Consider the following 15,494-nt stretch of genomic DNA (forward strand, 5'->3'; position numbering starts at 1 on the left):
CAGTTCTATGGTATCTTTTCTTTTTTTTATCCCATCATTTTGTCTAGCTAGTTCTGAGAAATACATCCACTGCAGTACTTTTAGAATTAGACTTCTCCTGCTGCTGACTTTTTACAAGTTTCGGGCTATTTAAAAAAGGATTAGTGTAGATAAATACGGAACTGGAAATCACTCGGCATTAATGGTGTGATCTCTACGGGTACACCAGTAATCAATTACAAATTTAAAAAACACAGTAGAAAATAATGCAAAGGTTTCCTGTGCTTACTTTTAGCTTGCTGATGGTAAGCAGTCTTTAGAGCAGTTCACAGAATGTTATCAGTCCATTGCTACTATTGCTTTGTTTCCTACATAAAAAATATGACACACTAGTGTATGCTAAGTGGTGACAAACACTGACTTACAGGAGTATCTGTCATATATTGAAGCTATCAGCAAGCAGTAACAATTTGTCACACTTATATTGTGAAACCTGAATAGATTCTAGAAGTATCCTCTTGGGGTAATTTCTCTGAATATAGTGACTATGTGTGTATTTTTCAACTATAACTCACAGAGACATGTTACTTTATAAATTTAATCTCTTTCAACTGTCAGCAGAAACTGTTAGCTTGAAGAGGGAAATTTATTTTCATCTGATGTCAACTCCAAATTTTCCAGATTAGCAGATGCTAAGTCAGATATTTTTGTAGCCATAGGTGCAAGACCAGTCAAACTAATTTTATTGGGTTTGGAGTCTCAAGAGAAGAAATTAGATAGATGCAGAAGTAACCTTTCACCTCCCAGAAGTAACAACCAGAAGGAATTAGTTAGTTATTTAGTCTGCTGTCAGTGGCTGCATTTCCCAGAGCTGTCATCAAATATCATGTAACAATTATTCTATTCTGGTAGATATAAACACAGAAAACCTCATTTGATGGTATTTTGAAAGTGAATTCAAACTGCCTAGATTCACATCCTATCCTTACACCCTTTTATATAATGATTTCCTATTGAGAACTGATTTATTTTTTCAGGGAAAGCAATTTTAAAGCAAGCAACTTTTTATTCTAGTAGTATTGTGCAGTAAATAATGTTTAGAATTCAGTTGCTTGGCAAATAAAATTCCGGAAGTTCATACACATTTTTTAATTATCCCTATACCGTGAAACTTCTGACTGATAGAGGTCTTTATATTCTCTAAATGTTCAGTGATCCATCCTTGATTTAAAGCTTATAACCATTTGCCTCATTGACCTATCAAAAACAGAGGGACAGGTGTTTTCAGTACACTGACACTCTCAGTGCCAGATTCAAGGAGAAGCTGAAGGAAGTGATTCTGAGCACATTTGTTTACTGCTGAAGAAAGCCAGATTCATTTTTTATTATTATTTTTTTTATTCCCTGGCACAAACCATTTAAAGCCAGAAACTTCTGTCAATACATCGTCTAGTAACCACAGACTGGTTCAGTTCAGGCAGGAGCCCTTTTTCTTCAGTACCCATGCTGTCAGGCAAGATTACTGGTCATGCTGGTAATTTTTTAAAAGGTAAAAAATTGTAAGATCTCTGAAAGGGAATTATAGTGAGCAGAGTAGAATACTGGTAGGATAGGCTAAAATTATTGGAAATACAATCAGAGATTACTTAGGTGGCAGGAATAAGCATGGGGAATGAACTCATGAGGAAGTCTGGAGCAGGCTAAATACTGAAAACTGAAGAGCAGTAGTATCAAAGCTTGGCTATATGAATTTGATAAAACAAAACCATCTCTGAGAAACAAAGAAAAGACTGAATTCAAGACCTTGCAGTCAATCACTTTTGAATAGTCAGCACCAAAGCAGACAATGGAAGAGTGTTAAAGTAATTGATGATCATTGATCAAGAGCTCATTAGTGACACTCTTCAGAGAGGAGAAATTGAAGCTGTAAAAGTTTACAAAATCTTGATCTGGAAAGGAAAATACCCAGCACATAGAGATGGTGAGAGAGCTGTATCCCTGGTAGGCAGGATGATGTCACCAGCATATGGCAGGACTCAGTGGTTTCCTTCCACAGAGTTAAGAGTACTTACCTGGTTTCCATACCTCTGGATTAGCAGACCTTCTCTCCTAGCTTCATCTGATTGTCTTGCTGCCAGGCCTGCACGAGTGATCAATGCAAAACAGAGACCAGTAACACACACAGTGCCATTTCCCGTCAGCTAGAGAATCACTTCTGTTCTGCAGCCAGAAGCAGTCTGTCCTGGGGAATCAATTCATACACCTGTGTTTGTGGTACATTATGATAACATCCTCAACAAAAAAAATGATTGCGCTGGGAAGATACCGAGCACGACAGGGTGGAGAACATATTGCTTGTGTATAGAAATTTCATTGGTTTCTTCTCCTAGAAATAAATCGTTGCCATTTATCTTATTATTTCAATGCACTATCCTTTTTACAGTTTTTTTAAGCATTTTGGGCGAGTACTTGAATAGCAAAAGAGCTTAAAAATATGGGGCCACCTTGTAAAGAAGAAACCCACAAGAAAGTTGGCTGACTTCAAGGACTTTGCTAATTTTGATGTTGATGTCCATGTCCAAAAATGTCTAATTTCTTTCTTTTCTTCAGCACCTTGAGTGCAGTGGAGAGGAGACACTGCCTATCCTTGAGTTATAGGCATGCCCTGAATAAGCTTGAACACATAGGAGCCAATAAAACACTCAGCATGCCACTTCACTGTGGGCCTTTCCTCAGCCTGTACTGAGGATAAGAGGAACAAACCTATGCATAGTTTCAGCAGTACAGGAACTACAATAAGTTGCAGCACTTCCATCCTATTGAATAATATTATATCATTGTTTGCTTAATGACTTGTGCTCTGGCATCAGGAACAGCAATGGGTATTGTCAGTTCTGTTATACTGCTCTCAGAGCTGTTCAAACTCTTTCGAAACTTAAAAAAAAAAAAAAAAAAATCAGTATCTTCAAAAGATTGTGAGGTATTCTGGAAAATTAATTGTTGGACTCGAGATGATGCAATTGTTACAAGTTCAGCTAATCTTTTCCTAACTCAGGAAGTAGGAATGCATGTAAAAAGCATACTTCCACTTTGCTTGAACCACTGTGGGTTAGATTTTTTTGAAGTTGAGACCAATTATTATCCTTGGACCCCCTGGGGAAGAAGTAGATCCTTTCTCACTAAGTACTCTTCTATGACATGTAGTGTTGCAGTCCCTAATTTTCTAGCTTTCTAACCTTGTGATCAAAAAAAATTGTAATATTTCCACCTTAATCATAGGAAAAATGAGACAGAGAAACTAGTATGCTGAAGAGTAAATAGGAATTGATATCACCCAGGATTTCCTGAATTAAAATATAATCACCAAATCTCCAAGCTTCTCTCTTAGTCCCAACCGCTACCCCTGTTCTGTTCCAGCTCTCAGATGAACCCTGCAGGTTAGCATCTTCAGTTTAGAAGCAGGTCTGCGGATGCAGAAGAGTAACTGAGAGCAGCTGAACTGTCTGACCTTGTTTTACTTTACATTTGCATGCATAGCAATCATACTGTTGCTTAAAATACAGCATGCTGAAGTCAAGGCCATCTTCATGTCTTATCCTCCTTGACTGACAAATAAACAGCCCTATTGCACTTATAGTGAAAGGATAAGGCACTACGGAGCACTGAAGAATTTTCTGTCTGGGGAAGGCAAGTGGTGAATGAACCTAGGGACATTCATTGTGGTTAAGACACCTAGTGATACTGAAAGCAAGGGCAAGTAAAATATGAGGTGTTCTGGCCAGACCGTCTGGTCTGGATATAAAAGGTGCAGTAAACAATTTATGACTGTCTGGAAAATTGCAAGTTGCAGATAAAAGCTTTCCCCTATAGAAGGGAGAAAAGAGCTGTGATTTTCCCTACTCAGGTGCGCGCTGTGCTGGGAAACATCCCCCTTTGATAGACACTCATACCATACTCCTCAAAGACCATCAGGCAGAGCATTTGGATGTGGACAGCCAACACCTCACTGCCATGCAGGAAGCAGCTTCCTTCCTCTTTGCAGCCTGCCCCTGCCTTCAGTTGGCCCTCCAGATGCAGAGAGCTGACAGTGACCATGCATTGTTGCGTGCAGGTGTCCAGGAGGCTGTGGTGACCTGCCTGAACAAACAAACCAGGGAGACCGCAGAAGAGATGCTGTGTGTAACCAGCCGCCGCCCTCCACAGCTGCTGAAAGCCTGTAGCCTGGACCCCTGCCCCCCAAGGTAGGCTTATTATATCTTATGTCTTATCTTCTTACATTTTGTCTCATCTCTCTTACGAGGGATGTGACCACTGATAAAGTTGAGAAACTGATCTTCAAGCTCTCCATGAATCTGAGATGTTTGGGGCCAGGGATGCTTGGATCTGGGTATCACTGAAATGATTCCTGGAGTACAGGAGTAAAACATACAGACATGAGCCTGAGATGTCTCCTCAAGCTGTAGTACCACAGACTTAGCTGTCTGGGGTCAGCGGATCCATGTCACTCCCCCAGGGACTCCCTTTAACTGACATGAAGTGAGCAGAGCTGATGTGAGCGAGCAAAACACTGCTGCTGTGTAAGGTAGCAGGTTGGTAGTGTTATCAAAGGTAAGGATACACAGGCCAGGGCTCTTCAGTCTTGTCCAGACATTTTGAAGAATCCATGATAAAAGCAAAACTAATACATAAGTGTGGGTGTTTGTATTGCAGTGAGTTGGCCAGAGCTATTTAAACAACACTAGAGGTACAAAAAAAAGAATTTTAAGTAAGTTGTGACCCCAGACTCAGTGGCCTTTCATTCCGGAGGCACACAGTGCCTCACACATGCTCTTTCTCAGACTGCAGGGGCTTACAGCATCCTTACGCCACAGTCATATCGACTAGGAAGTGCAAAGCTGTAGTAAAACCAAAGATCAAAATTCAGATGGCTTGCCTACTCAGGTTCTGCAGGGAGACAGTTTATGGGTTGGCTCAACTTTACCCAGAGTCGTGTCAAGTTTAAGGAGACTTCTCCAGCCTCCACTTTCACAAAAGGTTTTGCAGAACCTGTTCCTCCCTGGCTTCAGGCAGGTTCCACAATCCTGGCCTTAAAAATAGCAGATCTTTTTCTGCAGAGATACACATTTTTATGCTCCACAACAGAAAACAGTTGTCATGTGGTTCCAATGGTTTATTTAAATAGGCCTAGGCCTGTCAAGTCTTCAAGATGTACTGTATACATATTGTCTTTATTCCCAGCTGTACACAGGTGCATTTACTCTCCTCTGGTAGTGTGGCAGGTTTGAAATACATTGATTTATAACTTTGAACTATTTAAAACACTCAGTGCTGTCCAGATGGTAGATATTCCTTAGAGTGTATAATGGTAGGTGTATGTATGCTTTATATGACAGCAGCCTATACAGGGTTATATCATTATGAATATTAGCAGATTTTGGATACACAGAGAAGGTTCACATGAAAAATCAAATACGGTGTCATATATGGCCAGCATCCAAGAATGATAAGGACAAAAATAACTGATTGGATAATCAGGATTTTGAGTCTGTGGCAAAAAGAGTCAAATAAGCTGACACATTTCACCATAGCATTACAGGGATTGCTTATGAGGATATTGCAACCCTGATTTTGTTAAATGGTCTGTATTGCTGGCAAAAACAAACAAATATTGTATTAATACTTGAAAAGAATTTTGCAGGTAGGAATCTCACTGTAATTGGTAGATAATAACATCACTGGAGCTGAGAGTGCATCGTAAGAGATTGATCACCCATTGATTCTGACATTGAAAATAAATATTCGCTGGTTAAGAAAAAATAAGGCACACTCATGTAGGCCAGTATTTATGTGAGTTCTGTTACAAAAGTAGTCTGATAAATTGAGTGGATGCTTTTTTAATTAGTCTGTATGATAATCCATACCACTGTGGTAACCTTGCTACCAGAGTGGAGCTAGTTTAAAGCAACCTTGGGCATGTAGTTAGCTCCATGGATTACAAGATTATCTTACTGTAGGTCAGTATCAGGCTGTGAAGCAGAGGTGAAAGGGGACTGAGGCAGTGAGGGGAGACTACGAAGCTTTCATCCACCCCTAGGGCTGCAACTGAGAAAAGGGGAAATTACTCCTTTCCCTGTATATACATCTCCTCTCCCTCCAGCCCCCTTGGTCTGGAGGAAATTGCCTGTCTGCAGAAATTTAAGCGGCGCAGAATGAAGAACAGCACGTGTTCTGCAAAATGGCTCCTCTGTTAAGAGCAAGGAGGCCTAAAACTCAAGGCTGCAGGCAGCAGGCAGCACGGCTAATGGAAAAAGAGGCAAGAAAGAAAGTTCATGTGTCTCCCAGGCAGGCTGTGACAGGATAACTTACTTATTTCCTGCAAGCTTCTGAAGTTCCGTGTCTATTTATGCCATTGTATTAAATACAATGGTATATCAATTAGACTGATAATATTTAGTGTATAAAGATTAATCTTTATAATAATTAATTGCAACAGTCTTAAGACTTCAAAAAAGAACACATAAGAAAGAAAAATAAAAACAAAGAAAATAAAAAATAAAGGCTTTAGGGCTTTATTCTTTTCTTAATCATAAAATGCTTCAGTATTATAATTCAAGAAATCTTGATCCAGGAATCTGGTGGAAATTTAGGCTAAAATCCTGTCCTTATGAATGCTGAAGAAGGCATTGATACTGACTTACAAGTCCAAAACTTCTAATACACTGTGGCTGTGAACTTAGATCCTTGTTACAGAAGTTCCCAAAATGTGATCTGGGAACCATTGATATTTCCCAAAGCTTTCACTGATGGCTTATAAAGAATGCTTGCTGGTCTCATAGTGTTGGCTCTTCTCTCTGTTTTCCAGCTGCTAAAGTGCATTAACAGAAGCTAAAGGTATAACAACCACTTTCCTAAAATGTCCTTGATGTGTAAGTGACTCGGAGCATGCAGTTGTGGTGGGTAGAGGAGGCAGTCTGATGAAAAGACAACTGAGGTGGTAATGAATGTCTCAGCAGACAAGGAATGTTGTCCGCAGCATAAAGAAGCTGAGAAGTCTTGCACAAGAGAAAAAAAAAATCCCTCCTAATGTATTTAAATGAATTATTCTAGTTATGTTTCTTGAACCAAAACAGCCCAGCATGCTTAGAATTTAATACAGTTCAAGATCTTGTTTAACTTAAGTGGAAGAACACCTAAAAATTAGAACTTCCAAACTTCATGTTGCTTCTGCTGCAGGCACTTTTGGTTACATGTGGTGTTCTCTGTAGCCTCTCAAAGGGTTAGTCATGTAAGCCTCTCCTAGTCAACAACTGGTTTACCTATTTTAATACAGATAAACAAAAGCATTGAACCACTGAATCTTTCCGAAAGGTCAGAAGGCATACATTTTTAGACAGACCTGTAGAAGTAGTCAGTGAAGAGTAATTTCATTCTGGTTTTGTTTCATCATTCTTTTTGGACACTCAAGAAGAGTGATGCTAAAGGGATCTTCACTGTTGGTCTTCTTTTTGCTCCCTACTAATAATAGATGTGGACAGGCTAGAAGACTTCATTACTCGCTTAATGTTTCACCTTGAAAACACTCTGTGGTGTCGTCATCCTCTTAAGTTCCTAATTGCTCTGATCTTTCCTGGAACAAATTTTATTAAAAGCTAAAGTATACTGGCAATAGTTCAGATTTATGAAAACACTGAAAGGTGATGGTGCTTGTATAGCAGCTGAGAGAGCTTTATCATTTTCATTGAAATTCTGGCTTAATATCATTAGTAGCACATCATCAATAGCACATTGACATTCTGAGTCCTTTAAAAAGAGACAGAAAAACTAGACCACATAAATCTGTGTTCAACTATTCACAGCTATATGAGTCAGCAAAGTCTCATGCTTAAAATTCTTACAGAAGAAAGAAGAACCAGGAAGAGTTGCACATGAAAACTGTAGGTTTCATCCATGTTCAGATCCCAAAGCATCTGAGTTTCCTGTAGTTTCAGACTTTGTTGAGAGTTTTTTTTCTTGTTGCTTCAAAAACAATAGCAGAAAAAGAGCTCAGTCTCTTTCATCCAGGAAAACAGTATAACAAAATTTCCCATTTTGCTCTGAACTAAGAAATAGTGAACCACTGTGGAGGTGATTGCTAAGATGAGAGCTAGTAACTGATTTTCAGCACAGTAGGTACAGGATAAAATTTTATATCATTAATTTGGTATGCTCTTGTTTGATATTTCCATAAAAAGGATATAGCCTGTTTTGATATACCAGGAAAACCAGCATGCTTTCTCCAGGAAATAAGGGAATGAAGAACACTACGAACATTTTAATTCAGTCATTCAGTTACTTAATTTGTGTCAGTTAAGCTACATCACTTCCAGAATTACATAGTGGTACTTGAGCAGAGCAAAGTTTTCCCAGATGTACATGCAGAATAGATGTTCAATGTCTAGAAGTTTTTTTTCTAATCTCAAAAAAACAAAAGGGCAGATCACTCAGTTTTGCCAATTGCTATGTTTGTATTCCAAATTACTAAAAAAAAAAAAATAATCAAAAAACCCTGTTGTTTTCTCAGTGTTGGCTTTATTGTTTTCACCAACAAAATTACTCACATCCAAAATGTGTCTTTTCCTCAGCCTCCACAACCCAAAATACAGAGGCAGTCATCATCTAATCAGATATAATTGCTCTTTTTTATAACAGCAACAGCATAAGCATCTCATGCTGAGCCAACAAACTCTACCAAAGGGGTAAAATAGAATGTTGTAACTGTGTCATTAATTATAACTGCTCAATAGTTTGGTCAATGTGTGTTGAAAAGATTTGGTAAACATGGATGGAGGAGTGGAGAGAAGCAATGAAAGCCAGATGGCTGAAAATGGATGAAATTCCAGGCAATTTCTACAATTTTGTTCTTGCATATTTTCAAAACTGAACTTTTATCCCTGTACAACAAACAGGGATAAAAAAGCTGAATGTTACAAAACAAGTGGGGAAAAAAAGATCATTCTAGGAATAGCACACAAATTCACAACACTCCCCCTTTACTCCTTCTAGTTCTGCCTCTGTTGTTAGCAAGAAAAGATAGGAAACCGTCTGAGTGGTCCTGATACCTAGCTGAAGGGTCAAGGTAGCCTGAGGTAGGCTGGGCTCTAGCTCATTGCACAGTATCTTCTTTTTCTCTTCCTTTTCTTTTTTTTTTTCCCCTGCATCTGCTTGTTTGTGGTTTTGCAATAAATTACCTGTTATTATTTTAATGTTTATTTGATGAATGCAGTATTGTCCATCTGTTTTGCTCTGTTTCATTTCCCAGATGAAGTCAAACTATCAAGGAGAAAAAGATAAACATGTTTTCTGATTCATTTGGAGACATGAAGTATTAGGTTACTGGTAGGTCAGACTTAGTGTAAGATGGGCTCCCATCAACAATCTGAAATTAATTCAATATGTGTAGCAGGGCCAGAGCTTTCTTTAATCCATTAAAGGCGACCTCTGTTAGTGGCAGGGTGTTTTGCATCGCTCAAGTGAAATATTAGAGCATATCTGTCTAGTTCATGAAAAAGGTTTAAAGATTTGCAAGTCATTATGTCTACAGATACTGCAGGATAGCCTTACTGACTGGAGATGCCGGTTCTTCTTTTGTTGCAGTCAGTCCTCAGAGCTGTAATTTACAGCTAACATTAATGAGGCAATGATGGTGTTACTGTCTCTGTGCCACAAAAAGATGTTCAACCCCTCAGAAACCCCTGAATATTTTTTTTTAAGTGGGATGTATTTAAGTCTATTTTGATCTGAAGTGCATTGAGAATGTCTGTGACAGCCTCTTAAGTTGTAACCCACAAAGCCTTCTGGGATCACAGACCATAGCTTGAACCATTGGTAGAGTAATTGGAAAATTAGACATTAGGAGTATGCTGTCAGACAGGGTAGATTCACCCCTATTTGAAGCATTTAGGGTGAGAAACAGCTTAAACAGGAGTCACAGGCTCAGTGAGAGACTCAGAACCACATCTGTTGGCTGGGTTTACTTTGCTAAAGACAGGACTGTACAAAGACATCAAAAGAAGCTCTGTCCCTAGCTGTACCTGCATTACCTGTATGACTACCCTGCACTACTGTAATATCACCTGGGCCTTAAAATGTATTAATCTGTGACCTTAAAACATTTCTCTTTCTCTCCCGTATTTTTATAATAAACCGCCCCTTTTTTACCCTCTCCAGTTGTTAAGAGCTTATCCAAGATGTGTCTGACAGCCTGCCCTTCCCCATTCTCAATGGATGTGTTGCCTGTGGGGGAGCAGTAACTGCATGCTCCTCAGTATCTCTCATTCAACAGCAGCTACAGTGGAGTCACCGAGGGGATCCATAGAAAGCAGTCTTTTCCTATGCACGTCACATCTAAATGTGAAGCAGAGCAACATGCAAGTTGCTAAGGTCAGTGGAGCATCTCTGGAGTCTCCATTACAGTCTGGCTTCAGCTCTTCTAGTTTAAAATTTCAGACTGCTTTCCCGGCCACTTTGCTTTTTTAAATAATTTGATGGTTCCTTCATTAGATAGGATTTCACCCATAGACATTTTCCTCCATTTCAAGTTATATTCCATCCAGGCTACTATGTTTATAAAATATTAGAGGGCAATTGTAAATTATTTATTTAATAACTTATACCATTTTTCCTTCTTACTTCAAAGAATAGCAGGCAACACTTCTTATTCCAAATCCTATATACCTAGTAGATTATTTTCTTCTAAAAAATCTCTAGGTTACAAATTTCACCAGGTTAGTACACCTTTGTGTTCAAACAATCTCACCATGCCCCACCACGGGTTTTTTGTAGCTTGGTTTGTGATGAGTATGATTTTAAAGTCATGGTAGGAACTTAGTGAGTCCCTTTGCAGAGGAGAATTCCTCTTCTGTTTTTTCCTGGCACTGTTAGTAATTCCACCTTAATACAGTCAACTTCACTCTACCTTTCTCTTCTCTAACACCTGTGCTAACCAGAACTTAATATTCACTTCCACTTTATATTTTTCAGTATTCTGAACAAATATGCTCTCACTTCAGCATTTCAGAACTTCTAATTCTTAGGGTTTTTTCTGCAAATTTATCCTCAGTTTTCTTGTGTATTAATTTACTGCCTCAACAGCAGGATTCAACTCCCAAAAGAAAGCTTTCCCAGCAGTGACAATAAAGAGCACTCCTTTGCTCTTGTGCCAAATATAAAGTTAAGTAAAATGTTTTGTAGTGTAATGGCCAGGATTAACTTTTTCACTGAAGCATTAACCTGTGAAATAAGCTACAAGGTCTTATAAACGGGCTGATTTTACTGTGTCATCACTACCTTTAAAAATGGGTGAAATGAAGAGCACCATTATACCTGCCATTTACAGTACTGCTGAAGTAACTTATGATAGCAGCAGCCTAAAGAATACCCAATACTTTCAAACCAATGAACCTTCATGATAAAAAGACAAGGTATGTAAAAGGAGAACAAATAAATGTCCCCAACTGTTGCAAATGTATTGTACAGTTCTGTACTATACTTACACATCAGAAGGACTCACACATAAAGTAAATGGAGGAGGTGCCTTCATAACCATTCAGTTTGGAGTGAATTAAGTACCTATAGAAGGAGCCATACTGATTAAACAAGGAATGCTATATCTGCCAGGTAAGTCTGTCACATCTGCAGAAGCACAAGCAAGCCATCCACCTACTAAAAAACTAGAGGAAAACCTTATATGCTTGGTTTTGAAAGACAGTCTCAGTTTGTACCTTCTGCACTGGCAAAATAGTTCAGGAACAGTTCATCCTAATGAAAATATTATCCCTGTAATGCTGCCAGCCAGGTCAGAAAGAAGCTCATGTTATCTGCTGTTTTTGTGGCAGTACTGCTTATAAAACGTGGACTGGCTAGAGAATTACTTAAGCCCACTCCATTTTTTCCGAACACTGTTTCATTCATGAATCTGCTTGTTTTGTCCATTCAATCCAGTAACATCTCCTTCGCTTCTTTCCTGCACTGATCATTTCAGCAAAGGCATCCTTGAATTTTAGGAGTCTTGTTACTCTGTGGGACAAAATCACATGTTCTTCAATATTGATCTTACAAGTTGTGAAGTCAGACTTCTGGTATATTCTTCCTGTTCCATCTACATGCATTTTCAGCTATCCCATTTTTAAATTGCTTCACTTTAGATTGTATTTCAGATTACAAATAATCAGTTCATCACATATCTTTCTCACCTGCTGAGCTTTTTCTTTCTTTGTCTGTAAGCTTGTTGATTTCTCCTTTAGGAACTGTTTTTTAACATATTCCATGTAGCATAAAGTTAGGCCTAGGAAGAGGTTTATGAGACAGTCCAGCACAGAGAGCACCAGTGTGAAAAGAGCCAGAGAGCACTCAACACAAAGCAGCTCTGTCATGGGCAGCAGGGTGTTAAATTCCCTCTGCTTCTTTACAGAACCATATGAGAGCACTTCATAGACTGATGCACACAATTTATTTCATAAATTGGTGGTTCTTGTGTTTTTTCGTTACTTTAATGTAAGTTTAGGGCAAGGTGTAGTTCCCAAACTGTGTGTCCCTCCCTGACTCCTCGTTCAGTTTCTGCCATCTGTCATTTCAAGTGCAATTCATGCAATTTCTGCCGTATTCATCAAACCTCCCTATATTACTTCTTAATCAGCTTTCCACCTTTACGTTCATTTCTCTGTTCCCCCACTGTTTCCTATCTTCATTTTTGAAAGGAGTTACCAAGGACCTATTTTCATTGTATCTCACATAAGACGCTGAACAACCTCCTTGTAAGAAGTTTCTGCTTTAAGCATGAGTCCAACCTAAACTTGAGACAGAAACTGCTACTCGTTTGTCTATGAAGCCTAATCTGATCTGTGTAGCTGTATCAAAGACATCCATTGCTATCAGTGCCACAGTTATACAGAGTAAAAATCTCTTGTGAGGTACTTTTCAGTAGCTAACCTCTCAAACCAATTCCTTGCCAAACCTGTTCACCTACCTAAAATTGTCTTTTCATGTTCCTCTGTGTTTCATGTATTCTGCATCTGGAGTAGTCCCCTGAAAGACCTACTAGACAACCTCCCACTGTTAGAACTGTTGGCAGGAAAATACAAAACCTCTTTTCTGACCTGCTCTAATGGTTGATGTCCTCTGCCTTCAACCCAAGGGAACAGCAAGGTTTTTTTACTGTAAGGAACCTTCTATATATTGCTCAAAACATATCAGGTTATTCCAACAACAAAACGCACCATTTTTAGAGTTGTTGCATGCTTATTTACCCGCTGTTCTTCTCTGAATTTTGACATCCTCCTCTATTTTCTCCTATTTGGCTCTGTTCTATAAATATTGGCTCCCTTCCATGTTCATCTATAATGAGCTGCAATATTGACACTGACAAGTCTACAGAATGAATGCAGGGCACTTCTGTCAGCTCCCAGAGCACCCTCATTGAGCCTTTGATCTGCTTGCATGTGTTGGCTGCATAGGCATCTCTTTAATGGATTCCCTTCACTTGCAAGGAAGATTCTTTTCGTAGAAAAGCAGCTCATCCTCCGTTGTGCACAATGATCCCCTGAAACCTTCCCTGCCCGTTCAGCTTCCTTTCACTTTGATGATACTGAACAACAGATTTTGTCAGCTGGCAGTAACAACAACTAAGTATGAATTATTTTTCTGTCACTGCTGATAATCTAAAAGTTCTTTAACTTTTCATTTTTATTGCTTAATCAAATTTTTATTAGCTTTTTCAAAGCCTAGTTAAATCTCTGTTTTCCTCTGAGATCTGAATGAAGAATTAGTTGTAGTTAAATTCTTGTCTTTTATGCCCTTTTCTTGGAACTAGTTTGATTATAAAGCCAGGTACCAACCCTGGAGTCCTCATCTCCACCCTGTAGCTTCACTGCAGGAAAGTATGCTACCCAAACAGAATTGACAGTAATTCTCTCTGCTGCCTAAATTTTAAGATCACTTCTGGATGACATTTAAGACCTGACACTGAGGATATTTACTCAACCCAAGATAGATCTGCTAAAGGAGCCTTAAGAAAGCCTTTCACACCTATGAAACAGGAAGATTTGCCAGAAACGCAGCTCCAGATCAAGAACAGATCTCCCAAAAGGAAGGGATGAGATGTATGGGCTCTGAGTTGACTTCTCAGTCTGCAGGATCCAACAGAGGATGTGCAGGTTGGCAGAGGACAAGGGGAAGCCAGTATTGACATAGTATGTGATTTACTTAGCCTGTTGCATGTGCATATACACAGCTGCCACCCAGTCTGTGTGCACTGAGAAACATCTCTATGCAGGCAGGTGTCAGATGTTAAGTAAGACACTTCCAGACAAACCTTACTCCACACTGATGGATGTTTATTTTAGAACTAAGAAGAGTTCTTTGTATCACTTTCATATGGTTTAACCACATAAAAATGACAATAATTCAATTTTTTTTAAACTAGTTTGGGAGGTCTTTGTGTAGAAAGGTATTTACTTTTCCTATGCAGCGTTCAGTTTTCTTGGCAGAGCTTGAAGGGACTCTGTCAGGATGAAATCCTGTGTCTCTAGAAAATATTCTTGACTTATAACACCGAACAGCTTAGAATGCTTTGGGTTTTACCATATATACTATGCATATAGGGACTGATCCAAAGCTGTTGGCTCTATAGCGCTTTGGCTCAAGACTGTGTATTTTTCATGTTCTACCTACATCATTTACTTTTTCCAAACTGACTTTAGCAGTGTGATAGTTCTTTGTTCTGAAGGCTCATTGCTCCACTGGGGCAATAACTCTAATTCTAGCAGCTTCTCTTGCCATGAGTAGCTGCTTACTAGCTGGTGCCAGTTTCAGGTCTACTTAGATTGCAGAATTATTTTGTGGGCTCCAGTTCTTGTAGCAATGAGTGGCACATTTCAAAACTGAGGCAACAGTGCATTGTTGTCCCTGTTTTTATTTGTAACACACTGATGCCTAGAGGCTCCTGTCAGGCTGAGAGCCCCATTGTGCTAGGCAGCACATAAAGACAGAGTAAGAGATCATCCCTGCTGTAGGACCACAACCTAAGCAAAGAACATGGATGAAGCTCAAGGGGAAAAAAAGTATTGTTACAATTTTGCAAACGAGATGTTAAAACACACGTGGAAGAAGAGTATTATTCAGCCCAGCATCTGAGTCTTCCCATTGGACTCAGAGGGTATATTCACATAACCACAGACTAGCTCATGTTTCAGAGTTCTGATCTCAGTCACCTCTGGAGTTCAGGAACGAGGTCCTGCTCGCTTGATCCTTCAGTTCATCACCTGAAGTGCTGGGCCACAATATGACACCTATAATTTTTGTTCTGTCACAAGAAAGAAGGAAAGTTCATTTCTGATTAAAATTAAATGTCTGTAACTAATTAGAAGTTCATACTCATGTGATAGAAGCTTTTTTTCTTTTTCTTTTAGACAACTTGATTATAAATGTGCAGGCTATATTCTAGTTGAATATATGGACCCTCACTGAACTTGAAAATCACT

At 39.1% G+C, this 15,494-nt stretch overlaps 1 protein-coding gene across 2 annotated transcripts in view; it reads left to right on the top strand.

The window, feature by feature from the left end:
• ADAMTSL1 (ADAMTS like 1) overlaps positions 1–15,494 on the top strand; it is a 449,261-nt gene that overhangs the window by 373,605 nt on the left and 60,162 nt on the right. For both annotated transcript variants that reach the window (XM_080372870.1, XM_080372871.1), the window contains one exon: positions 4,091–4,220. In XM_080372870.1, the coding sequence (XP_080228996.1) occupies positions 4,091–4,220 (130 nt within the window). The remainder of the gene's footprint in view (positions 1–4,090; positions 4,221–15,494) is intronic.

This window comes from Falco punctatus (assembly GCF_963210335.1).
Source record: "Falco punctatus genome assembly, chromosome: Z".
Lineage (NCBI taxonomy): Eukaryota > Metazoa > Chordata > Aves > Falconiformes > Falconidae > Falco > Falco punctatus.